The 27398-nt window shown below is 38.0% G+C and overlaps 1 protein-coding gene across 3 annotated transcripts in view; it reads right to left on the reverse strand.

The window, feature by feature from the left end:
* The window catches only part of LOC119781846 (SREBF chaperone), a 35186-nt gene extending 7842 nt beyond the window's left edge, over nucleotides 1-27344 (reverse strand). Inside the window, exons 1-14 of one of the 3 annotated variants that reach the window (XM_038282444.1) lie at nucleotides 27162-27344; nucleotides 21848-22048; nucleotides 18688-18805; nucleotides 17288-17445; nucleotides 16574-16794; nucleotides 15039-15144; nucleotides 12659-12831; nucleotides 9747-9873; nucleotides 5946-6058; nucleotides 5765-5859; nucleotides 5511-5609; nucleotides 4426-4638; nucleotides 3457-3833; nucleotides 3113-3262 (exon numbers count right to left, since the gene is read on the reverse strand). In XM_038282444.1, the coding sequence (XP_038138372.1) occupies nucleotides 3113-3262; nucleotides 3457-3833; nucleotides 4426-4638; nucleotides 5511-5609; nucleotides 5765-5859; nucleotides 5946-6058; nucleotides 9747-9873; nucleotides 12659-12831; nucleotides 15039-15144; nucleotides 16574-16794; nucleotides 17288-17445; nucleotides 18688-18805; nucleotides 21848-21981 (2084 nt within the window). In that variant the 5' untranslated portion in view covers nucleotides 21982-22048; nucleotides 27162-27344. Of the gene's footprint in view, nucleotides 1-3112; nucleotides 3263-3456; nucleotides 3834-4425; nucleotides 4639-5510; nucleotides 5610-5764; nucleotides 5860-5945; nucleotides 6059-9746; nucleotides 9874-12658; nucleotides 12832-15038; nucleotides 15145-16573; nucleotides 16795-17287; nucleotides 17446-18687; nucleotides 18806-21847; nucleotides 22049-24438; nucleotides 24591-25469; nucleotides 25671-27161 lie in introns of those variants that run through there. The other 2 variants (XM_038282443.1, XM_038282442.1) reach the window with 2 other exon arrangements.
* Between the last annotated feature and the right edge of the window lie 54 nt (nucleotides 27345-27398).

The following is a 27398-nucleotide window of genomic DNA, read 5'->3' on the forward strand; positions in this document are numbered from 1 at the left end:
TTTTTTAAAATATGCTACTCACCGGGTCTTCAGCGCTGTTCAATGACGTTCCAAAAAAAGTTTCTTGAAGAAAAAACTTTCCTGTAGTGTTTTATTTAGCATTTTGTAAATCCCATTGAGTTCTGTTGGAATAGTCAATATTCCCCTGCCACCGGAAACGGAAATGGGGCCTGTTTACACAGTTGTAGTCTTTTCGCTTCACTCGGTGTACTCCGACGTCGAGAATCAAGAATCCACCTTTCGTATTCCATTTTCAGAGTTTTTTTAAAGTGTTTAACAGAGACGTTAGCACCTCAACGTCGGAGTACACAGAGTGAAGCGAAAAGACTACAACTGTGTAAACAGGCCCCATTTCCGTTTCCGGTTGCAGGGGAATATTGACTATTCCAACAGAACTCAATGGGATTTACAAAATGCTAAATAAAACACTACAGGAACGTTTTTTCTTCAAGAAACTTTTTTTGGAACGTCATTGAACAGCGCTGATGACCCGGTGAGTAGCATATTTAAAAAAAAGAACGTTTAAGGTTGTTTTAAGGACATTATCGGACATGCTCTATGGAAGCCATTCTGAAGCAGCCAAAAAGCAGAGACAGGACCAATTGTCAAAATTTTGGTGTCGATCATTCGATTCCATCCTGGACACTACAGAAAATGGGCTAAAAGTGTTAAAAACCGAACTTCTCCTTTAAAGAGACCTACTGATTTGCTGCATTAAGTTGGTCTCAACCGTTCATCTTTACTTTGTTTTCACCAAAAAAAAGGCAGTAGAATCAGAGGTTAGGAAATGTCCTCAAACACAGAGCACATTCCACTTCCCTGAAAAGACTAGTATATGCTTGACTTCAAAGTGAATCACACGTTATCTCCACAGCGGCTCACCTTTACCTTGCACGCCATGGGGCGACTGTCTTTGTTCCAGGAATCTGGTAAGAGTGCATGGAACTGCCTTGTTATGAATACTTGGAATCTGTGTGAAACATTCCTGGTTAAAAGAAGGTTTAGCCTAAAATAAAGGAAGCCATTCGGCAAACTGGTTTAACATCTATTCTCCATTGCATAAAGAACCATCAGCAGGAAAAGATGCAGCTGCTTATTGTGGCTCCAAGTGTAAAAACGGATCCTTTCTACAGAGCAGTTTCTCATATTTCATCACTCTCTCCTCTCTGTTGAATTATGCAACTTTGATCTTTATCACACTGGCCTTCTATCCAGCTCAGGGTCAGATGAACTCAGCTGCCTCTTTTCCAACTGTGAGGGTCACAACCCTGACCCAATTATTTAGAAAACCCTCCATAGATACAGTTTGAACTGAAATGAACAGCTTCTACTTCAGTGGAATGCAGTCAACACACAACCTTATATAACGGACTAAAAACACAAGGATAAATCAGGTTGCAGGACTAAGAAAGCAGGAGATGGAGCAGGTATCCTGGTTGCTGTGTTTTGGTTTTATGGCTTCAAAAATGTATCATAGTGGGGGGAAAAAATATCAGTATTTACAGATGTGCTCTGATTTCAGCTGAATAAATAAAGGCTCTTAAAGAGGATTAACTTAACATTTCTACACCTGATTGCTTCCTTCGTCTGTGGGTTCTGAGATCAACCAACCGATGAAGCCACTTCAAACAGTGAATCTTTTGCTGAAGTAACATAAGAACTATTGTCTTTTCATCTTTTTTCCCCCTCTTTCTGTTTCTGCATGATCAAACATTCGGCAATGACTGCCTTTTATTTTAAAGCAAAGAGCTGCTGTTTGGACAAATGTTCACCTGCAGTCATCGGGGATGTTTTACTTTTCTGTTTTACTGTTTATAAAGAATGATCATCAAAACAAACTTCAAGCTTTTTAAAAACAAGAATTAGGTGAAATTATTCCAGGAACCTGGAATTCTGCAACTTTACCTCAAATCAGACATCTTAGCAAAACTGCATAAATGATCCAATTCTGGTCTTTATATCCATACTAGGATAATTTGGCCCTAAATTGGTGTTGGAGCAGCAATCATTCTACATGGCCTTGAATAAAGCTTTTCATGTATTAAAAATCAAGGTCAAGGTCTTAGATTTGTAAAAGCAGTAGCTGCTATGTTACAGGTTTAGTCTTGAAACTAAAACATTGTAGTAAAATAATTTGCACAAGAATTTTCCAATGTCCAAATATAGAAAAATGCAACAATCATACCCCAATTAGACATCTTTTTCATCTTATTTTATTCAGTTTATTCAAACAACATCAAATTATAACCAATGTTGCCTAAAGGAACTTTATAAATAGACAATCATTTGTAATTTAGGTCATTATTTAAAATTCAATTCAGATTAGCTCAGGTAATTATAATGAAATCAATATTATTACTTTAAAATCTGATTATATATACTGTGTAATGTAGTAGCGTACATTGATCATCAGATAACCTGAACTGGTTGCCTGTAATATAAAAGATGATTGCTGCCCGTCTTTGTCCGAAGCAATCTTTTTTTTTTTTTTTTTTTTTTTTAAGAAAGCATGTGGCGACAGTGGAAAGGGAAAACCTTTTTACAAGCCACTTACATCTAAATTTCCCAAGACTCAGATTAGCATAAAATTAAGGGTGGAATTCCTTTGATTTTATATAATCACAATTTAGCAAAACACAATTTTCAAAAACCTCAGAGGCATTTACTTTCGGTCCCTTCAAATTTAAAAAGAGTGAGACACAGCCTCACTCCAGCCCTTTAGTTGGCAGTTATACACTCTGGAAAATAAGGCTTTCAAGGTCATGCAAACGATGAACCTTGAACTGAAACTTCTCCATGCTTGTTTATTGTGCCAAGGAAGATCAACCATGATAGTGGGGTTGGAAAAAAATAGCAGTTTGGGTTTTTGACTAAATCTTTTGGTCCTGGCATAAATACATGCGTGTCATACTTTAGATATTATCATATACTAAGCTTTAAAAAAAAATTCTCCTTCGTCCTCCTTTGTCTTCGTCACAGGTTTCATTTTACAAATCCGACATGTTTGGTCTGATCTCCATTTCCCCTTTAAATGAAATCAAATGCTGTCCTGTTCAAATGCTTTTACGGTTTGTTTTCATAAAACAGAGTTTGGGTTTTTCTAAAAACTTACTTGTAGAGGGTGAGGTCTGTCTGTAAATCTGCAGAGGCTTTAGGGATCGAAGGTGGAGGGTGTCTTGTGTCCTGAGGGTGACGCGTGTCAATGGCTTCCTGGGGGCTCAAGTGAATGGTGACAGGAATTACTGGGAGAAGGCTGATGTACCTGGAATGGACAGGGAGGATATCATTTTCGATCCACACAGGATCTAATGCTAAGACTTTAAACACAGAAGGAACCTAGAGATCGAAATATTTTTTATCTTTAATGCTTCCCTGAAATGGAAAAGCAGCTGAATGGAATTTGGTCAAGTTGGACAGAATTTAGACATTAGGTGCAGAACTGAAGTCAACACTCACTTCTTTGCTAAGGTTATGTTGTAGTAGCTAAAAAGCGACGGCCAATGTCTAAAAGACAGCCTCCTCCATCCCTCCTCATCTTCGGCCCCCCAGGTGATCTGTGGCACAGAGGGAAGATGGGGGAACGGTACAGCTGGGGCAATGTGGCCCTGCGATTGGTTTTCAGGTAGGGGAGTTGGATCGGGAGCAGGGTGGATGCTCAGAGTGCTGGTGGGATCCCCGCCCCGGAAAACTGGGGCCACAGCCAGATGGGGGGTTAAACCTCCACCTACGGGGTCCCCCAGAGGGCTTTGTTCAGACACCTGAGCAGCCAGGTAGGTGCGGATTCCAGCCGGGTCAGTGTAGACGAGGATGCCGATCCAGATTACAGTACCAGCCTTAAAATGTAGAAAGGAAACTATGTTAAAGTTTATTGAGCTGTGATGAGAAAAAGGACGAAAGTAATGACATCAAAATGTCTGAATAAATTAGTTCATCTAACTGCAAAGACTAGATGCTGCATTTCTAATAAGGAATTACAGTAACACATTACAAAATAAATAATAGTAAAAAAAAAAAAAAAAAACTAACCCTACAGGTATCAAATATGGAGATGCACCAATCCAATCCAGTGCACTTGGAGGGAACTGCTGTTTATTTCTTTTTGCTACTTATTTGTTAATTAACTATATGAAATACATTTTATATCCATGTTAATTTGTTACCTTTTTTAACAAGGTCTATGTCAAGACTAAAGCCGTCTCACATGACAAGATGTGTGGTTTAGAATTTCAACAGTTGAATCAGATATCAGAGGATATGACTGGATTTGATCCGGAAAACAAAACGGAACGGTGCATCTCCAATACTATACAGTCAGAATTGATTTTACGAAGAAGAAAAAAAGACTACCGGTAAAAGAGAAATTAAAATTAAAAGACTAAAATCAGACAGAGTCTATTGTTTCAACACAAGTTTTAGTTGGCTGACCATAATGATGCGCTGCGCCAGGCGTGTGCGGGCCAGGAAGTACACAACGCGCAGTCTCTTCGGTAGCCTCAGGTTCCTGAAGGCCGGGGTCTGCAGGGTGATTGTGTGGGGGGATGGTCGGGGAGGAGGGGGGGCCTCTCGTGTTCGAAGGGGGCCTGGTTTTGACGGTGGCAGACCGGCTTCAGCAGGCAGGCGGCGGTTCAGGTCGGCCAGCTGTAATTGGTTTAGTCTTATTACTTTACGTCACTTAAAGTCATGCAGACTCCATGTAAAGAGACTAAATAAACGTCATCTTATTTAGTTATCAAATCATTTATTACCTTATAACCGTTTTTCATTACCATTATAATTTTTAACTGTTCATTTTGTCAAATTTATGTGTTCTATTTCCGTGTCCCTCACTGCTATTCAGTTTTCATTTAAGATAATTCTTTGCTTCCTGTCGTCCATCTTTCTTTATTTTCTGATCCCCAAAGGCTAAATGAAACAATCATTAAGATTATTATGTTATGAATGCTTATATTCAACTAAACCTTGTAGTGTAGTTTTTCATTTGTATGAAAACCTTAAGTACAAAAAAAAAAAAAGGTGAACTCTAAGGTCCCCAGTGTGATGTTTGCATTTTCTCAGGAGGAAAATGTAAGAAAAGGTTTTAACAACAACCATTCATAAGTTAAATTCCATGTTAGGGACTTCACTTCTGTTAATGTTTGTAAGACCAAACACAGGACATTTTTTCCAACAGTGCGAGAACTAGACTTGATTAGGAGACAAATACTTTTTCTTTTTTAAAATGTGTTAAATTTCAGTTCTGACCATTTGAATTGAATCTCCCGAGTTTTATTATCCAAATTTACTTCTGTTCTTATCTGCTTAAGTGTTTTTATTCACACCTATGTCATAATTTTTACTGTCCAACTTCCCTACCAATAAAGACATTTGTGTTTTATTAAATCACATTTCCTAGCCACCATTTGGTTTCATTATATGCAAAAAGACTGAACTAAAAACTTAGACTGGAAATCTGAGAATTGGCTTCCTTTTTTATTTTCTGAGCTTCTTTAAAGTTTGCAAGCAGGTCTTACCTCCATCCGCCGAATATCTATAGACAGGACTGTTGTAAAGAAAAACATCTGGAGGAAGAAGTCAGAGACGAGCCCCACAACGGCGAAAAGACAAAACTCCTACAGACAAAAATAATGTGACATCACTTCATATTCTAATAGGTCATCTCTTGTTTAACAGATTCATCTACTTGTTTAGAATCCAGAAAGATAAATATATATAAAATCCTTTACTTGTTCCCCATAGTACAGTAATTAAAACACATTTCTCTAACCTGAATAGCTGGGACCAAAGTGAAATATCCAATCAGAATGATGCACAGCTCAGTGGCCATGTTCTTCATGATAGACCAGCTCTCATTACTGAGGCCTAGAGAAGGGAGGGAAAAAACAAAGGATATGTATTTTTCCTTTACAATAAACCTGAAAAAGAAGAATGACTGAATAACACTCTACCCTGAGCAATGCGGAGTTTGACCTCGAGGTCAACGGGAGTTGAAACCACAGACTTGGTGAGGACCAAGACGTTTTCCAGTCCGATCACCACCACAAGGTAAGGGAAGATCTCACTGCAAGGAGAAAAGAGTTGTGACTTAATTTGAAGAAGGATGAAAAAAAAAGAAAAGGTCAGTGTGATGGTAGCATGTGCAGCCCCACATTAAGTGGTCTGGTATTTTTTTTTATTTAAACGGATAACTTTATAATGGTTTACCATATTGTATTTGATTCTTTTCATTTGGGTTGCCAGTTTCTGGGAGGCTGCCATGTGGGCCTGACTGGGTCAGTGTGGAGCAAGAGTCTCCAGCTTCAAAGAGCTTAATTGGAATCTTGCACTTATTTTAGAAGAAGTGTGGGAAGGTTTAAGTTTTTTTATTTTGTTAGTTTTTATTTTTAAAATTGGAGTTTAAAGGTAATGTAGAGGATTTTTCCAGGTGGACCATCAAAATAAATGGTCCTCCTAATTGTCAATCATTCTGTTGATATGTTTACATAAGGCCGTCCTTCGTGCTTGTCCACATTTTCACTTACTGGAGGAGTCTGACATAGTGGAAAAATTGCAAATCTTTTTTGGAAAGTAAGTTTGTATGAGTGATGTAAACAGCAACTTTTAAACAGAGCGTGTAAGAGGAGAAATGGGCTTATGCATGCTCTCGCACGCTATTAATAAGCGTTCCCTCTCTGCAGTGGGTAGGGGGTTGTGCATGTGCATTTTTTTAAAAGTGGAAAGGGTGGTTCTTCACAAATTTGTGAAAATTCTCCATTATACCTTTAATTACGGTAAGTTATTTTCTCTCATAGGTTGCTGATTTTGTAGTGTATAGATTAGCTTGGTCTGTTTGTTGTAGTTTTGTTTAGGTCAATGTATGTAATGTTCCCTCTTGTGAGCAGAGGCGTTAAGTAACAAGGTAAAAATTCCTTACCTTACTAAAGTAGAAATTTTGGCTAGCTATACTTTACTGGAGTAATTTATTTTTTTAGACAACTTTTTACTTCTTTTCTTTTTTTCCCCCACAATTCTCTCTGCTTTCTACTCCTTACATTTTAAAAATAGACTCGTTGCTTTTGTTTCGAGGTGATTCTCTTTATGGCCTGTTTGTATTTAAAAAAAATAAAAATCATCACAAATAATTTGTTTCATCCTGACAATTTCTTTGTAGTTGGACTTGTTTTGCAAGATATTACAAAGCTAAATTTGACACTGTTGCCATTAGGTATAAAACAAAGAAATTAAGTCTAAAAACATCATCCATAAATGTAGGAAAATGTTCCTTTAATAGGCTAGTTCAGTAAAGCAACCGTGTTACTTTTATACCTTAAGTAGTTTTGAAAATTGTACTTTTTTAAACTTTTACTTGAGTAAAAAGCTGAAGTTGATATTTTAAATTCTACAAAAGTGTTTTAAACAGTAGGATTTCTACTTCTACATGAGTATTAAACATTAATTCTTTTGACACCTCTGCTTGTGTTAAGAAGGTCAATTAATCCTGCAGTTGATTGTGTTAGTTTGGATTTGTTGCCCTCATTTTCTTTTTGGGCGCAGATTTATGTTAAGAGTTGAGTTCCCTGTGCTTCTCAGATTTTTTTGGGCTCCGTTCCTCATAGTCAGAGAGCATAAAATTCTTTACGTCTGAGCCAGAATCATCTTTACTGTCCAGGTTAGCTACACAGACAAGGAACTTTACTTCGGTTTCCATTGCTTACATCGCATTAACAAACATTAAATGAACATAAAACTTCAAAGACAAAGAAAACTAAAGAAACAGTAACAGTTTATACATGCATGTCTGCCTCCAGTCTGATTTTCTTTTAGAGAGAAGCAGGTTGTGACAGTGCAGTAGAGTAGCTAAATAATCAGGCTGGGAGGTGTTTATTTGTAAACACTGTTACCACATATACAGGACGTGTCACCATATATAGTATAAGTCTAAAGCAGTTTCCCTGAAAACCCTTCCAATCGAGAAAAAAAAAGTGATTAAAAGAAAAAAACTTTACCAGCTACATAAATAAAAACCTGCTAAGATGAAGAAAGTCAGACTTTTAGCTGCTTCTTTCTGATGAAGCAGCTGTTGCAGGAAGTGTTCTAGCAAGCATCGGATAAACAATGCTGGTCAGAACAGGACTTTGTGATAATGTTGAACTAACTGTTGTGAAGTATAAAGATGTTTAAATTCTCAGCCTCTCAGACAACATTTCTCCTGACTTCCCCCTCCTCACTGCCACATAATGGCAGCCATCAGGCTGGGAAAATGTGCTTTCACTCTGTTCTTTCCTTTATCTTTTCTTTATATATTTTTAAAGTTCGAATAAGAAAGTGAATCAACATCACTACAGAAAAGACCACAAACAAAAATGATGTTTGCTCAAAGGTACTGTACACTTTCACCAGATCAATCCAGCAATTAAGATCAGCCCCTTCTTACAAATACTACAGAAAATCAACAATAAAATAAAAAAGAAGCAAAGTCTAAAACAAATTCAGATTTGTTTGTCAAAGGGAACATTCGGGAACAAAAAATCTGGATCATTTAGATCTCAGATTAGCTTTCAGTAAAACAGCCAATTATCCCATAACAACTAGCTAGTAACTGAATGATGCCTGCAGGGAATTTCCTCCCATTACAGAGTGTGACGAGAGATTATTATGAGTGTCCTGATAAGCAAGCGCTTTGGAGGTAAGTGTATAACTGGGTCTCAGAGGAGTCAGCAGCTCTACATATTACATCACACTCTCACACACTTAACTCTGCAGCTCTAAGCATGGAGCAACCGTGACTAAGCAGAGTCCACATCAGGGCCCATTTGTTCCTTTTCATTTATTCATATGAAAACAGAGAGTCTTATAAATTCAAGTAGATAGGTGATGTAAAAAAAATTATTACTTTTATTTATTTAGGTTATGACCTGTAGGAGTTGCAATTGTTTGGTGACGTTTCCTCCTGCTTTGTGTTTGTGCAAGCCCACCCATACAGAGCACAGCCCACGGCAGACATGCGTGGATCTTAGACAGTGGTTGAACACCAGAGTGCCATTATCACGCCACGATGTCAGCTCTTTTATATCCCCAAATGATTGGACGAAGCATTTAACGTCAACAAGACTGAATCTCCTCCCTCTGACTTTATCCAACCCACATCCACTCCCACTGCTTCCTGTCTATCAACAATGACACACTGACTTTTCAAGTCTGGTAGTAAACATTAACACACATTATTGGGAAACCGAAATAGAAGCCGGAAGTCTGAAGTGTGTGTGTGGACAAGTGGAAACAGCAACAGGTAATAAAACTAACAGGAAACGTTTACTAAACACATGCGGATGCAAATAAAGAGCATTAAGGTGACTCAATAGAACCTGCAGATGTTCAGAAGCTAAAAGTAGTGAATCTTATTAGTGACTTTATGCACCAATCATAGCCGAGTCTACATGGCTGTAATACTGGCTGTTATGGATAAAGATCATAAATGAAATCATTTTGCAAATATGCAGGTCAAATAAAATTAATCCTGAATGAAAGACATAATAAATCTGATAAGGAGTTAAAATCCCTCTGGACCTTTTAAGTAACACTTTACAAGAAAGAAAAGGTACTGGGTTCATAGAAAGTTCTACAACTTCAACATAAAGTTAGTTCTTTTTTTTTTTAGGTTGAATTCTTAGCGACAATGTTTGGCGGTGGAAGACAAACCACCAATTGTGTGGACCGAACCTTTTTCAGCTATCTTAACTCAAGTATGACAAAAATGTGGGAGTGCCTACCCTCCATTCAGTGTGGGTGTCAGTCCAAACAGTGTACACAGTCCCACAGACATGAGCAGGGAGCTGAGGACTGTGACCACGGCAGCCAGGGCCAGGCCCCACTTGGACCGCACCATGTCGATCTTACCTGCAAGGAAGGAGGAGAGGATTACTGATCGACTGTCCGTTAGAAATTATTACTAAAAAAGGACAGCATTTTACTGCCTAGAAACTAAAGAAAACATCTTGGAGGGGAAAATAAAAAGAAAGAACCACTTAGAGTAAATTATTTGACATTATTTATGAATGAATGAATGAATGAATGAATGAATGAATGAATGAATGAATGAATGAATGAATGAATATTTTGAATGAATGAACAAAAAAAAATAAAATAAATAAATCAAATTAACAAATAATATAAATGAATCAAAAGAACAAATAATAATAAATAGAACAATTCCAATTTCAGAAATGATCAAATAATAACAATAATTAAATCAATTTCAGAAATACTAACAAATCTGTATCACATAAAAAAATGATGGTAAATATTAATTTAAATTTCTTGTTCCGATTCGATTTAATAATTTGAACTTACTGTAAATTGTCTGAAAAGGGGTATGAAGAAGTAGAACTTATCTATCATACCCCTTCTCCCTCTAGTTGCACTGAAAGCAACCTAAAAGTACCTTCCTGTTTAACATCTATGTTTTGTTGTTATTTTAAATTTTTTTATTATCTTTTTTTTTATTTTTATCTTTTTTTTTTTCACACCCACATACATACATATACATACCCATTTACATACCAATATTTACATCTGCACACATATGCACACACACATGCCTACCTACACACACATCTGGCCTAAATCCACATTCACACCCACGTTCCACAGCACTCTGAGTACTGAGATCCATCCTCTTCAACAACTGCAGCGTCAGGCTGCCGGAGCAGAGGACCAGGAGCAGAGGAGAGGGCCCAGCACCCCCATGCATACACACAGCATACACACCCACACACAGTGCTCAGCAGTGATACCATTCACCTCACCTCCTCATCACAGTACATGTTGAGGAACAACAGTTTGAGCCTTTTTTTAAACAGACGCATGCTTGGACATTGCTTAAGTTCTTTCTGGAGTTTATTCCATACCCTCACATCTTTACTATACAGCACACATGGAGTAGAGTTACACTTTCAAAACAGTCATCATCAAATAACATTATAGTTATATGTGCACTACAGCAGCAGGGATTCAGCGTTAATATGATGATATTTGCAATTTTGTGATCATTTCAACAGATTCCATACCACAATGTTGAAATCTTAGCGTTGGCCTTTATTTTTTATTAGATAATATTAAGGAAAGAAAAATCAATAAAAGTGGTAAGTTAAGCCAAAAACACAGATTTGACATTTTAAACTATTTTGATAAAATTTTGCTTCAAAAGAAAACAAACACTCAAAATGATTTTGTGCTGGGTTTCTAATCAAAATGCCTTGTTGTGATTTAGACTGAATTCATCACAGCTCTTATAGTCATAAGTTACGATTTTTAAAAATGAGAAAACTATTCAGTTAGATCTAAATTTGACTTTCCCTTGCCTCTCTTAAGATATAATAATGGGAAAATAATGGGGGGAAAAAAACAAAAAACTCTTCACAAAATGTAATCAAAACTCAAAACTAAGTACAGAAATGTGGATAGTTTTTGGAACAATTTATTTCTGCTGTATTCTGAGAAAGATGAACACTGGAATCCACCAAACCGGAAAGATGCAGGACAGACCTGCCCACCCACCCCACCAAAAATAAATAATTTGACCAGTAATTAATTCAACACACAGGGACCTACAAAATGCTCTTTTGTAGGTCCCAACACAAGCTATGCAATAGTGATGGAAACGATTACAAATCACAGTCTGGTTGCTTTTCTTCATGAAATATGACCGATTTTGAAAATTGTTTAATTTCAACATTTTAAAGTAGACTGTTACAGAATCATCAGGGATGAGGAGTCAGAAGTTTTTACTTGAAATTACTAAAATGATAAAATATAGGAAGGTCAGACAAGCTGAAATGTTTTCCTCCAGGTTGCAGACTGCAGTGTGTAGTGAGCTCTCCTCTAAAAGGTCAGTCAATGAAACCTTCTCTGATTTGTTTTATTGCCACGTGAGAGTGACAAAATTTAAACACTGAGCGTCCTTGTGTTCCCTGTGTGCACGTCTACATGTACGAGCCTGAAATTTATTTGGCTGCTCGGCTGGAAGTGGGCAAAGATTCTTGCCTCATTACACAAGTTTTATGTGAAATTTAGGATTTTTTAAAGGCGCTGAAATTATTTTAACTTAACCTGTAATTTATTAACAGACGACTCATATCTTACCTTTTCAATATCAAAACAACAGTGATACCAACAAATAAAAAATTACAAAAATGTCTTAATTGAGGACAGAATGGAGCCAAAGTCAAATTCTCTGATAATGTGCAAAAAACAAGTGATTATAACTGAACCTGATTCTGAAATAAATCCATAAAGACTGCAGTCATAAGCAGGTTGTTAATCACTTTAGGAAAAGGCACCAAAATTGAACTAATGTTTATTTTTGAGTGCATGCGTTGGCCCTCTGAAGTAATGTTTGTACTGGCAGCTTGCTGAAGGCTTTTGCTTGCAGCGTTCTTACAGAGGTGTGCAGTGTTCCAGTGGGAGGATAATCCTGTGCCAGACAGGAACAACCTTGGCACACAAACAAACGTGCAAAAACAAAAGTACAGAGGGCACGGGTCTGAATGTGTGCCTGTTAAAAAAAATAAAATAATATACCGTAAGAAAGTAAAACGGCGCAGAGGCGAGCCAGCAGGAGCTAAGAGAGAATTTAAGATGTAGGGAAAAAAAGGGTATAGGACGGGGGTGAAGCGGGACTCACGAGTGGAAAAGTAGATGTAAGCGAAGAGGATGATGTACGTGGTGACCAGGGGAATTAGCTCAGCGATGCCGATCTCCTCCTTGAAGTGGATGTGAACCATGTGGTCGTCTCTCAGGCTGCAGTTGGCTGAGGGGTGAAGCTGCTTCAGGCGGGATCGCAGGCTGTTTAGAAAGCTGAAAACATCAACAGACACCGTAACTACATGTTATATGTAGCGAAAAATGTGAACAAATAAAACACAAAAAGATCCTTTATTGTTTTAATGTTTAGATCACAAAAAAGCTAAGGGCCCTGTCACACCCTGACAATTTTGCCAGCGTATGTCGACGTCCCAGAATCTCCTAAAACACTGGCATACTCTAAACTTTCTATGCATTTTTTAAATTTTTGGACGTATAAACAGAGTATTCATAATGAGTCCAGAACTTTTGTCGAACGACAGCCTAACTTATGCTTAACGCACGGCAGTGTAATGCCCATAAAATGTTATAAGCCAGAGTCCTGGCTTGTAACAACAACAAAAAAAAAATGAAAAAAAAAAAAAGAAAGAAAGAAAGAAAGTTGCAGCAGATTTAGCGTCATGTCTGCTAGGAAATTTGTTTGCCATTGTCGTGAACAGGGGGAGGATCAATCACACTCTCCTTGCTCACCCTATGATGTGGATGAAATCTAGAGGAGAATTGTTTCCTCCTGTGAACCCCCTTTTATACCAAAACGCTTCCAATACGCCATTACACAGTAGCTCTACATTAGAAACACGTTCAGCAGTCGTTTGGAATACGTCAGATATATTGATATACGTTGGAGAGAAGTTCTTGATAATTTATGCATAAGTTACTCATAGTTTTTGGATAAGCTAGACACCAAGACTTATGAGTAACTTAGATTTAACCTATGTTGACAATCAGATCACTTACCTGTAACTAATGGCCCACATATGAGCATACGCTGGCATAAATCAAGACATTTCACTCATAACTTATAAAAAACATACCCATAACTTATCCAACGTATGCCAGTGTTTTTGCCAGACTTCTCGTATGTCAGGCATATGCTGGTCTAAATCATCAAGGTGTGGCAGGGGGTTCAGATATTCATCTATTATATCATAACACTCCATTATAACTGGTATTGATTCCAAATGTTTATTTAGAAATGTACTATGTCAATTTTATGTTAGTGTGTCGCACCTCAGTACCAAAACAAATCCTTTGTAAATGCTAAACATTACTTGGTGATAAAGCTTGCTTCTGATTCTATTGATTGTGAAGTAAAATGCTTCCAGGGATTAAACTAGAGATTATTTTGACATGAATCTAACTGATCCCCACTTTGTGCTGCCAATATTTTTGGGCTGATTCCTCTTCCTTTACATTATCAAAAGGACACAATGATAACAGATGTTACACAGGACACAATTTAAACAAAAAATAAGAAACTAAACATTAATTGATAAAACAAACGAGGTTGAATTCAAAGCATGGCTGCTGGCCAAAAACATCAGCCAGTGGATGCATTGATCCATCTCTTGATTAAACGGTTGCTAAATTATGACACATGAAATAACAAATAAAGATAAACACAGAAAATAGTGCCTGGCAAACAAGCAGAATATTTTCAGCTTTGATTTTTAAACAAACAGCTCCTTTAAAAGACTAAAATCAACTGAAGCAGAATAAATGCCTGTGTTTCCATGACAAGGGGACTTATAAGGAGGCCTTTGTGTTCTGGAGGCTTATAGACAAAACTGATCTGAGTTATACCAGCCTCTGTCAATAAAACAGCGTAACATTTGATAGTAAATAGGTGGATTTTTATTATTGAATTGTATTTTTATACAATTGAATTTCCTGAAGGGCGAGCTTTTAAATACTTCCTAAGCAAGCTCGAACAAATCTTTCAACTAGGGGCGATAAACCAAGCAAAGGAAGTGGTCTGAACAACATTTCTGGGAGGATAACTGATTATCTGTGTGGTGGGATCAGGTTCAGAGAGGGAGATCACAGGCCTCCCATCATTATCTGTTCCAAATATCAGACTGATCCTTGATTATCGTAAGAAGAATATCAACTTTTAAAGATTTTACTGGTCATAATTAACCATGCAAGTAGACCTTTTCCTGTTTTAAGACAAAAGTCCTTTGACATTTAAATCACACAGAATTTTAAAGAGCACTAAAGCCGATGCCATCCTAGAGAACCTGCTGCTGCCTCTTTAAAATCACCAAATGTCTTAAAATAAATGTACTATTAATTCAAAATAAAGACAACTTAATTAAACTTCATGCAAATTCAATCTCTGAAGCTAACATTGAGATTTTACTCAGGGGTATATGTGGCAGTCTAAATGTCTAACAGCTTTGAGTGCCTTTGTAACTCACCCTGCGTCATATCTGGAAAGCACCACAGTGATGGTGTATGTGACCACTCTTTTCCTGTTGTAGTGACTGACTCCTGTGTACTTTCCAGGGACACCGAACAGCAGGTCTTGAAAAAAAAAAAAAACACACAAAGACAGATTTATGATTTTTTTTTAAACCCCGAACAATTATTTTTTCCATGTCGTGGCTACAGAACCACGCGTCGGACTGATGACTTTACCGGGATCCTAAATTTCTCAGTTAAGAGGGAAATAGTGGGGTATTCAGTATAGATCAGGGATCTGCAACCAGCAGCTCTTAATAGTGGCTATAATGTATATAAAGAGCTAAATAATTTACTATAATACATACCGGTATAAATAGCTTTAGTGTTTTTTATAAGATGGAAAAGAATGAGATTAAAAGAACCAGAAATATGTTTTAAGAGACATTTTTCTATGAATTAGCTTGAAAATTATAACATTAAAAATATATGAATTGATTGTTTGAGATGGCAACAACTAATTTCCTACACAGGATTTTTAAAAAAAAGGTTTTCTAGAAAAAGTCATGGTATATTTTGCGGCTCTAAACAACTTTTATTTGGTCGTACTCTGGGCAAAACGGCTCTTTGGATATGAAAGGTTGAAGATCCCTGGTATAGATGAACCAACCATCATATTATTTACTCATATGAGATCATTTATTGCTGCTATGTATAAAGATCAAAGCCAGCAGCCATATGCTACGTCTATGTGTTGATGTCATTTGTGTAAGGAGATAACATCCTGATAAGCATCGCTCCTGTGAATTACTTTAGCTAGAAGATAGGCCAATATCCTGAGCAAGCATGGAGAAAGGCTTAGTTCACTGTGGGTGTGTGTTTGTGGGGGGGGGGGGGGGGTTCGCAAATACAACAAGTTCCAGAGAAATAAAACTGCTCAAGATAAATCAGCTTAAAGGCCTAACATTTCATTAGTTTTAGCAAGCATTGTTCACTGGCAACTGACACAGGAAGAATCAATCACCATTTTACCATTGTATAACATATTTAAACTAGTAGGGAGTTCAACGGGCTAAAAATCAAGCAATTATGTTCCCAGATGCAGGGTTCGATGCAGATGCAGGTGCATTTTGAACAAATAATTTGATCTAAAATGGATTTCAGCAACACAGAAGATGAAATAGTTATATAATAAATGTTGACAGAAAAGGTCCTTGGTTTAAGCTAACGTCAAAAAATAAAATACTTTGTAACATATGGCCTTTTATTAAATTATGAATTTAGTCATTCTTGTTTCATTAAAGAACATTAAAACATTTTATCTCCAAACATAAAAAAAAAAAAAAAACATTCATTGTTTCCTTCCAGGTTAAAAAAAAAAACCCAAAGAAACACAATGAAGTTTATTTGCAAAGTTAAGTTAGTAAGAATTTAAATAACACAAAGATTTTGGTGTAAAATCTTAAACTGAAAGGGAAGGACTTTACAAGCTCCCACTGCATCCATCCTCATCATATTCAGCAACCATCCACAGATTGGTCTCAGGCTCTACCTCGTAGCGTTGCTGAGGTGTGCAATCCTTTTGGTTCGTGCTTCTGAATGGTCCTGAGGAGGTCCGAGTCCGAGTCGAACAGATCTCGCTGGTTCTGCCAGTAGTTACCAGGAGAAACAAGGAGGCAGCCATGTTCTGGCAGCACCGACTGCATCCGCCGTAACCCTGGAAACAGATCAGTCACCTGGAGACACAGCGTTTCCAAGCTTCGGACGCCAGAGCTGAAAAGAGAAGAAACAAGACGGTAGAAAAAAAAAAGAGATGTTAAAAAGTTATTTAAATAAAACTATTTGAGATCAAACGATCAATGTTTAGTGTTTGTCTTTAGTATTAACTGGAATAAAAGGACGACATGGCTGATAGGTCAGTATGTTTAAACACACGTCAGCTGATCCGTAAACAAGCCCCTGAACTACAAATCAGGGTTCAGCTTAGTCCTGCATGGTGCAGCTGCAAAACAAGTGAAAGAGGGGACAGTTCCAAAACCTGCTAGTTTGCAACAAACAGAGCTCACTACATGTTCAGAGCTGTTCTTTCTGTAAGGTCAGGGATGTTTTCTTTTATGCTGACGCAAAACAGGTTGAGGTCCAGAGTTTGTTTGACCTTCTGCAAAAGCATGAGGAGGCCAGTTTATCGCAAAAGCACCAAAGGTTGGTACAATGGTCGCACAAGATCTAACCACTTCCTTCATCAGTAATCCAACAGTGCGTTTACCCATCGGAGTGGACGTGGTTATGGATCTCCTCCAGCAGACTGAAGACTTTACCCAGAGGTGACCGGAACACATCCACCGGCACGAGGCTGCTGTCCCACGGCGACACCGCTGCCTTCACCAACACCTGCTGAATGTAGGCGACCGGAGGTCCATGGTACTGCAGCATAAGCACAGCCCGCAAACACATAGACAGGCAACACATTCATCAGCAATCACACACAAATGAGATTTTTAATGTATTTAAACTAGCGGGTCAGAATTGTGTTTACCGTATTTTCCAGACTATAGAGCACACCTCACTATAAGCTGCACCCACTACATTTTTTAGAAAAACTGGAAACTTGCATATATAAGCTGCACCGACCTATAAGCAGCTGATATCTACTGAACTGTCTCCCACCAAACCTGTAGGGGGAGCTCTACATTTAGCTGGAGTAGGAACGAAGAAGAATGCTAGCTCCCGTTAGCTTGTTGGCTCGCACACTAAGAGCTTCTACTGAAAGACGGGGCTTCGTCGCCTCTTTAACTCTGCAGGAGTTATGCAGGAATAATGCCCAGTCTCTTTATTGGTTTTGCAGCCTTAATGCGACAAATAGATGTCAAAATATGTGAATTCAGGAAATTTGTTTTACGCTGTGTCTGCTGCTAGCATGTTCTTGTGCTAAATGAAAATTAACCCCTTATTCATTCATTTCCAACTTTGACTTCCCCCTCTGGGAATAAGGAAAGTCAACAGAAAAGTAAAAAAAAAATTTCTTATAAGCCGCATAGTCAAAACGTGGGAAAAAGTAGCAGCTTTTAGTCTGGTAAATACGGTACACACAGTTCTAAGTACTTCTAAAAGCATTAATATAAGAGGTCTTTACTTTTCAACTTTGTATGCGACTGGTGAAAAATTAAGTACTTAAGTCCGCTTTATTGCCAATTTCTGCAAACATACAAGGACATAATGAGGTACTGAAATGCAGTGACTCTCGGTCCTCTAACAACATAACAGCTTAAAACTTAAAAAGTATAATAGTATAGAATAGACACTATTCTGTGCAAATAATAGGTAGAATGTAAACATTGACATATAAACAGAAACAAATAGGTACGGGTGTCTCAGATGGCGGTGCAGAGTAAAAGTCTGTGCATCATATAGATATCACAGTATAATTGTTAAGTAGAAGCAAAATGACACCATGGAAATGGACTGAAGAACCGCATTAAAGTTTGCCATCTCCAAATTTACATGGCAGTTTGTGGTTGTAACGAGAGCCACAGGAAAGTACAAGGTGCATAAAGACCTCGGCAAAGCACTGCTTATACTGTACATATAGGACTGTTTAGAGCCTTTGTGTTACTTTTCTGTTTTCTTTTCCCAAATAAAGTACATATGTGACCTCTCCTCTCTTACCCAATCAGGTCGCTCTAGATCTCCCTGAGGCTCATGGGAAGGGACGCTGTAGTCTCGCACCCCTGTGGTGAACTCCACAGGACCTGTCCCAGGCAGGGGAAGCCTCAGCAGCGGATAACTGGTAGAATGAGTGTGGAGAGGGAACCTGTGAGTCCTGGTTTGCTTTCAAATATACTTTAAATAATAATTTATTAAAATAATCACACAACCAACAAACCAGCTCTTTAGTTCGGCCACATGACTATATAAAATTCTTGAAAGCCAAGATGAACAGAGTGGAAAGATAGCTGGGTGTTTCCTTTGTGTCTGACAGATTCCTCTGGGAGGATTAAACCTGCACCTCTGGCTTTTCTCGCTTGGCCAATTCAAACCCGCTAAATAAAGGCAGAACTGATCCACTTTTTCTCCTGCAACTAGGTTGGTCCATTTCATTCAAGAAAACAGCCAGCGCTGTGTCACGGACATGTCTGGGCCCATGTAAGAAGAGCTTACCTGAATGAAACAGGAAACTGTGCTATAACTGATCTGAGACTCAGACTGTTCTTTTACGAAGAAAAAAGGTCTCGGCTTGGAGGCAATGTTTGTATATTTAGGTCAGAACAGGAAAAACTAAGGCTTAACTGTGTCATCATCTCATTTATCTCTTGGTCCAAATGATTCATTAAGCAACTTACGAATATTTTTCTAATTGATTAATCCATCAATAATCGGGTGGAAAAATGCTCCTTAAAGAAGATTTCACATAGAATTTAAACCAAATGAAGCTAAAACTGTATTCTTTGATGACTTCTGATAGAGCATATTAATAGTAGGGCTGCAGCTAATGATTGCAAATTGATTAATCTGTTGATTATTTATTCGATAAAAAATCTGATAGCCAAAGAAGACTTTTTACGAATTCAAACTAGATGTAACTAAAACGTTTCCAAATGAGGAGGCTGGATAGAGCATTGTTGGACAAAAAGGGTATTTTTTATTTTTATTTTTTTCAAATTTTGGTATAATTGCTTCTCTAAGTAGGTCACTGTCAGCTAAAAGCCTGTTTTAGAGTCTCTATACTCCAGTTAAACATTAATCGATGATTAAATTAGTTGACCATTATTTCAATAATGAATTATTCACAATTAAAAAGTATTAATTGTTTCATACAAAAAAAGCAAACACACCATCACCAATACAAAATAAAACGGAGGACTTAATGTCAGAGTCAATTAACCTTTCTTCCAGAGCTGGTTCTGTTCACTAATTCAGGCCATTTCAAGGATGCAAAAAAAATTCTGATCCATTTATTTTGATAAATACAGATCATCTATTCAGACTGAAGTGCAGTTTTTCCACTTGGGCAAATATTTTCTGCTCCTTTAGATATGCGTTTCTGGGTTGAGTGAAACACCCCTCCTTTCACCAGGCTCCCTGCATCCATGCTTTCCACGGCCTCCTCCAGTCCTCCCAGGTCACTGTACCTACACAAAAGCTTCTTTTGTGTTCAGCAAGCCCCCCTCCTGTTGGGCAGATGGAGAGACAGGCATCCCATTCTCCCAGGGCCACTTTCTCACAGCCCTCTGCCCCAGCTTTGCCTTTAACAGCCCTGTCGACAAGCTCTTTCTTCCCTCACTTTCCCCCCCCTGGGTGGCAGGCAGTCTTCCATTTGGCCGGCACCCTGCTGTAATATGCTTGAGGGAAAGCACGCAGCAAGTGCATGACTGTGTTTTAGATCGGTGTGATTGTTTTACAATCTTTGCGCTGATGGGGCCCGGGCAAGTCTCTGACCTATGTCCTCTCTTTGGACCACTTATTTAGCAAGAGGAGACACTGTATGTGCACGTGTTAAGTGAATGGTGGTGCTGTCAGCAGGGAACTGTTATTATGTGTGTACAGATGGCCTTGAAGTGAGCCAAATCTCAGCTTTATTCTGCGCAGTTCAGCGTATCCACTTTGTATGACAACTCTGATTCTCTTTCATGTTTCAGTAGAGGCCAAAAAAGGGGAAATAAGTCAAACTGTAGATCTAAAACCTTTCCACAAAGTTCAGAGCAAATAAAGCCAAAGTTCTGCAATAAAAGAACAAATCTGATCAAAGTTTTCTAACAGATGCAGATGAAAGGTGGGCGAAACATCTAAGAACTTTACAAGATTAGAACATGTGGAAAACATAAGGATCTTAAAACGAAAACAAACTTTAAACAGCTTGTCCAAGAATGGATAAAAAAAACTATTATATAATAAATAAACAAAAATGGAGTTAAAGGTAAAGATTTGGTTATTTTTAAGTTGTTTTTTTAACAAATACAAATTAAAGAAGGTGTTCGATTTGTATTTGTCCAGTGATGCACATAAATAAAAGTCACTTTCAAACGTCACCTCTACACCAGTTCAGGGTCTTTTGCAGCTTTTGAACCTGTTGTTCTCCCAGGTTGGTCATAAATCCAGCTCCAACCATCTCCATCCTCCCCAACAACTCCCATCAACTTAACTCCCTCCATAATTAAAGAAATCAGCCCAACAACATAATGCTGCCACCTTATGGGTCGCATGTATGATGTTTTCAGGGTCAAATGCAATTCGATATTAGCCCACTTGGCCAAAGCACCTTCATCAAATCGCTACACCTTCATAGTAACCGTTTAACTTCAGCTCCTTCTCTAATTGATGCTCTGTAAGCCAAAACTGCCAGTTTAAATCAGGGTCGTAGTTTTGCCATACTTTCTTTATAATCTAAACCTGCTTTAGACTTCTCCATAGCGTTCCCTTCACTCGTCTGCTGTGTTCCTTGGTCTTCTATATGCTATTCATTCCCAAATGCTCTCCATCAAACCTTTAATGTCTGTTTTTTTATACCGAGTTTAAACACAGAGAGGTAAACTCTTAATTAAGTGGCTTTTAATGGCAATTGGATTTAACTTTAGGGTATTTGAGTAAACGGGGTTAAATACAAATATAGAGTTAATGTTTCATTTGACCATGAAACTTGAAAACCGTATTAAAGATTATCCTCTATTAGTGAAATACCGAAAAATCATAAAATACAAAAAGTTACGTTGAAGTCTGTAGCTCTTATGGCAAGAAAAAAAAACTAGAATGGGCATAAATACATTTGCAAATCCTAATAAATGATCTATTACGACGAATCGGCTCAGGAACATCATCAGAGGGTACCTACCAGCAGGTGAGGATGCTGGCAGAGGTGAAGAGGATGATGGGTACTGGGTAGGAGGCACACAGCAGCCCGTGCCGGTAAAAGGCTGCCGAGATCTTCTCTCTCAGCTGCTCGCGCAGCGTCATCCTGTTGCTCATGGTCAACTCCCGGCCATTGGGAAGCACGGGGCGGCCGAGGACAGGGCGCCGCGGAGCATCCAGAGACCTGAATCCAAATGTACGAAAAGGTCATCAGTCTACGAAATCATACCCATCCATTGCTGCTTTTTTTTTAAACACTGCAACTTTCTGAGGCAGCTGCCCCAACATCAACTCTAGCGTCTCTGGGGACGACCCTGAACCCAACACTGATGTGGAAATCAGTCTGCAGGCGGAAAAAAAGAAAAAAAAACTAAAACTAAAAAAAAAACAATGTAAACACATCATTCTGTAAGAAAACACCCATTTATAAGTCCAACAAACACTATTTATCAACTCAAGAGTAAATTCAGAGTAAATATGCTTTGCTAAGAGATTCAATTTGAAACTAAAGTATTTATGGTGAATTAAGAAGGAATTTAAAGATTCAATGTTTTCATTCCTGATACGATACAGAGACGAACAGTCGAAAAAAAACAACAGGTTTGAAGTAGAGCACTGCTGTTATCAGACATTTTAGATGCAGGCCAATATATTCTGAAATTCGTCTTTTTGGCTATTGGACGAATTTCCGATAATCAGGATATCCTTAGAATCAAGATGAATATAATGCAATAATGCAAAGAACACAATTGGGGTATCAGAGAAGAGGTGACCTGAGCCAGGCCTACAAGAAACACAAAGACCTTAGAAACTAGGGATGTCCCGTTATCCCAGCTTTGAGAATTGGCCGACAGGATATTGACCCGATACAATATTATTATGGGTCACACCAGCTTCAATTATTTATTTTATACTGTAGAATATTTAAAAAAGGCTTGATCAAATGTCATTACTAAAACAGAGAACAAAAGTCAACATCAAAAGGTATTACAAATAACTGACTCAGGTAAAATTAACCCATGGGTTACAGAAAGTTTCAACAAAAGCAGAATGTTTCTATCAGCATGAAAGTATCTGAGTTTTTAAATATTAGTTTTTTGGCTAATTTCGAACTAATAATATCAGACAATGACATCCATAATAGAAACTTTATCGCAGGAAAAGTCTTTTATATTTTAAATATGTGATGAAGTCTGGATATATTTATAAACTTCTTAAAACAAGAAAATCACAGTTCAGTAGATCCTAAAGCAGAGAAAAAAAACTTTCAGCTAATCTTTTGATTCTACATCATTTGATTTTTTTTTCTTACAATTTTGTTAATTTTGTAAAATGTCTTCCTTGTATCACCTACAAACTAAAGGCAAATCATTCACATAGGATCCAGGAAAACATATTTGTGTCATGTATATTTCTATTTCATTAAAGATTTTGGGTTTATCGAGACTAAGGTGCAAAACTTCCAAAGGTGCAATGTGTGCCACCCTTGTGCCACATTCTGCAGAAAAAAAGACAGGCGTTGGGTCTGCTGTAAACATGGAAATAGTTTCATCCTCCCTCAGCGTTAGCAAACATGGTGCTGCTGACTTAAAAAAGAAAAAGAAAGATCTGTTTTCTGTCAGGCCAGTTCCTATGCTTGACCGCTCTTAAAACACACACGTCTCTTTCAGAAACCAAAAAGCTGTGGGTACATTCCCCACAGGACTGTTTTCTAGTAGACAGTATGGGAGTATTTTCATGTTAGCAGTAAAGAATATAGACGATGGCCATAGAGAAGGGGACATCTGGGCATGAGTCCCTTTTTGAAATGGGTTAAACAGAGATTAAAGTGTTGAAAAGATTATTTTAATTATATTTATTTTTTTATTTTGTTTTAAAAAGCTGAATTTATTGCTCATAAAATGTTCAAATGTCCTTTTTTTTGCTGCTAATCATATTGTTTATTAAACCACTCATTCAAACTAATTATAAAACTACTAAAATGCATAAACAAAGCAAACACATTAAATTTTTTAAATATGGCCATTCCAAAAGCTTGCAGTGGGAAATGTAATTTCAGCTCTAAAAAAAAAAAAAAAAAGATGTGAAATCATAACAAATTTTAAAAAGCATTAAAAACCCAACTCCAGAAAGCTGCAGCCTGTTTCTTAAAAACAGCAGAAATCTTCTGATAAATCTATTTCAATTCCATGTAACCAAATTGTTCCCTTTGCATGCAGGCAGACCGATAAGGGGAGATTGTGTGAAATCTTTGACTTCAGGCCGGTTCACTGCCTCCTAAGTAACTTCACTTCACTTCTGTTACCAATCCAATCTCAGCTCCTGTCTTTCCTACGCTCCCTTAGCAAACAGGCGTCATTTCTTCCTTTCACACGCGTTGATAGCAGCGCTCAGGTTTCCCACCCATAAACAAGCAGAGATGCAGCTTAAACTAAACAGTATCACATTGTGTTTTCATTCCTTACTAATCCTTACAGCTTTAAACTAATACTAATAAGTCACAGTACATGTTTACCTTTCCTTCATATAACATCAGCCACTCTGTCAAACACAAAAGCTGCTGTGAAAAGGTACCTGTTGATGGGGGAGCAGGTTATCTGTCGGGGTCCCACCTGTTTTTGTCGCTTGAAAGCAGCAGCGCTGTTTTTTTTTAGCCTACATGCATTGTGGTTGACATAGTGCTCTCTCCTTGATTCAGGCAAACTCTGTGACGGCTTGGTTCTTCCCCCCGGGAGCAACGGAAACATTCCCTGGGAGGAATTCTCCTCAGGGGTCTCTTGATCTGCTGTTATAAATACTCTATACAGTAAACAAAGCGACAGCGAGCTTGCACAATGGCTTCTGTGAAAGCCAAAAACAGGAGTTTAAATTAAAGCATTTGTAGATTAGAAAGAACTTCTGAGTCCTGGTGCCACTGACTTTCTTGCCAGGCATTCACTAAAAACCTTTGAATGAAAGCCTCCATCTTTCAACTGTCAGTTAAGTTCACCGAGTGCTGCAGGGTTATGTGGGTGCAGCTGCAAGGCCTGATTTGGCAAAAGGATCAGCAGCATCTCCGTCAGTAAACTAATCCGGGATTGAGCCGATTGGAAACTCAACGAGCAGGGCACAGACCCCGTGGCCACCTCCCATCGCTCTCACTCCTACTTTGGTCTTAGGATTCCAAGACATTGGTGCCCTAAAAGCAAGGCAAGGCTGAAGTGGTCTTTACAACAGCACCTCCACAAAGAAAGTGCCCAATGGACACCAGCCAGCAGCAAAGTGTTGGCTGGCAGCGGCCGCACAATGCTGGGTTTGTGCTCTCTTCAGCCGTTTCTGGCAGGTGATAATCAGCGATTGTTGGGAACTGAGATTCAAGGACATTAAAGCAAGAACCCAGCAAACTTTAAAAAGAAATCCAAAAGACAGCATGGGAAATGTCTGTCCAAAAAAAAAAGTTTGTCTACAGTATTCATTTTTCCATTATTAAACCCATCAGTCAGGGATTTGGTCATCTTTACAGTAACAACCAAACATCAGAGGGAAGATCTCGGTTGACAATTTTTACATTTTACAAAAGAGTTGGGAGAAAAAAAAAAAAAAAAAACACAATTCAAGATCCTTACCTCTTTTCAATCCTTCCAAAAAAGCCAAATTTACAAGCCCATCCGGACTTCATTGATTCCAGCGGCATAGCAAGCAGCATTAGGTATCATGCAAGACATGCAGCGGACAGCTAAAAACAATAACCACCAACATTCCAGAGAGACTCAGGCTGCATCCATTCTCATAACTGCATCAAAATTCAGTGACATAGTTGCATAATACCGAAGCATGCGCCGCTGATAAGCGTAGACTTTTAGTTCTGTTGTAAACTGAACACAGAGGCTCCCTGTGAATGAGCAGTATACAAGCAGGGACGATGACAGGAGAGAGAAAGTTTCTGTCGATCAGTAACCATGTCGTGACGACTAATGATGTTAAACAGGCGGACCATTTCTATTCATGGATACTAAATATTTAAAAGAAGCAGAAACAAAAGGCCACATCAATTATGTCTCAGTAATCGCTCCTTAAGAGCAACAGTCACCAATTCTGAAAAAAAAAAAAAAAAATTATGATTAAAATCAATATTCCCTAAACTGCAACTTTTTACTGACATATTTTAATGAAGTTAAATAATTGTGAAGAACTGGGCTCCCAAGACAGAGAGCACATGAATAGATGGAAGGGCTGATGCAACCATGTTGCAACATCACCTGGAGGAGCGAGTTATAACACGGACATCACTGACAGGCCCAGAGAGGTTCTACTGTTTGATGAAAACAAATCTATGCAACATTAAAAAAGAGACATTTTAAAAATCTAGACTTTGTCCACAGCAAAGAAGAACTTAGAACAGGTTTAGTTGTGTCTTACTCTTGTCTCATATTTATTGTAGGCCATAAAACATTAACAAGCTAATTTCTCCACTGTGAGATCAATAAAGTCAATCAATCAATAAAACATTGATCAAATCAACAGTTCACTATAAGTTTATACCCAAAACCAGCTAAGGCACTTAACAGTTGACACTTGCCCTGGGAAAAACACCAGCATTAACAAAAAAACAGCTATATTAGGTCTTGAATTAGAAAACAATAACTATGTAAATGGTACTAAAAAAAAAAAAACAGAATAGACACATTCTTGGACTTGAACCATAAATATTTACTTAATCTGTGTTTTCTTTAAAGAAATTCACTTCTCATAAACTTTGTAATAATACGTAGTAATAATATAAAACTTAAACCACATGCAAACAACCCAAAAAGTGTCTTTTATCACGGCTAACAGCGACCTTAAAGATGTCTTTTAGATTCTTAGCACCTGTCCTCAGTTTGTTTTGGCACTATGCTAAAGGCTAGCATAGCTAGCTCATTGACATCTAGCAATGTTAGCTTCCCTCTCTATTTGCCACTAAGGTAAAAGTTAGTTTAAATGGTAACGTTAAAAACCTCTTTGGGGATAGTATATGGTCAAACGGGGAAGGTTTTATTTGGGAATCCTCTTGGAGAAAGTTCTCCATTAACATTTGTTTTTTTGGTTTGGAAATAAAGCAACAGAAGCTTTACTAAACTGTAAGGTTAAGTAAAACCTGTTATATAAACTGTACAAATCAAGAAATAATTGTAGGGCAGAAAAAAACAGAACCAGGTTTATCGACAACGTTTTTTTTTTCTTCCCTATATTAAGAATAAACAGCAGCAGTTTCCATGCTTCCCTTTAAGTTAGCGCGGCTAATGCTGCTACTTTAGCTGCGCTGTTAGCACACTCACCTGATCTAACTTTAGGATTCGCTCCGACGGATTCAGTCGGTTTGGCTCTTCGGGATAAAATGATGATCAGGTTCAGTTTTAATCCTCGGCTTTAACAGTTGCTCATAGGTTGCTCCGATGTGATGGCGACGCACAGCATAAAGGCATCATAACTGATTGTTGGTTGTCAAATCCGGCAAGACCTCTCCACTTTGACCTTTCACTCATCAGTGTAAAAGGCAATACCACAGCGACCCC

This window comes from Cyprinodon tularosa, unplaced genomic scaffold (assembly GCF_016077235.1).
Source record: "Cyprinodon tularosa strain WSP-4 unplaced genomic scaffold, ASM1607723v1 ctg183, whole genome shotgun sequence".
Lineage (NCBI taxonomy): Eukaryota > Metazoa > Chordata > Actinopteri > Cyprinodontiformes > Cyprinodontidae > Cyprinodon > Cyprinodon tularosa.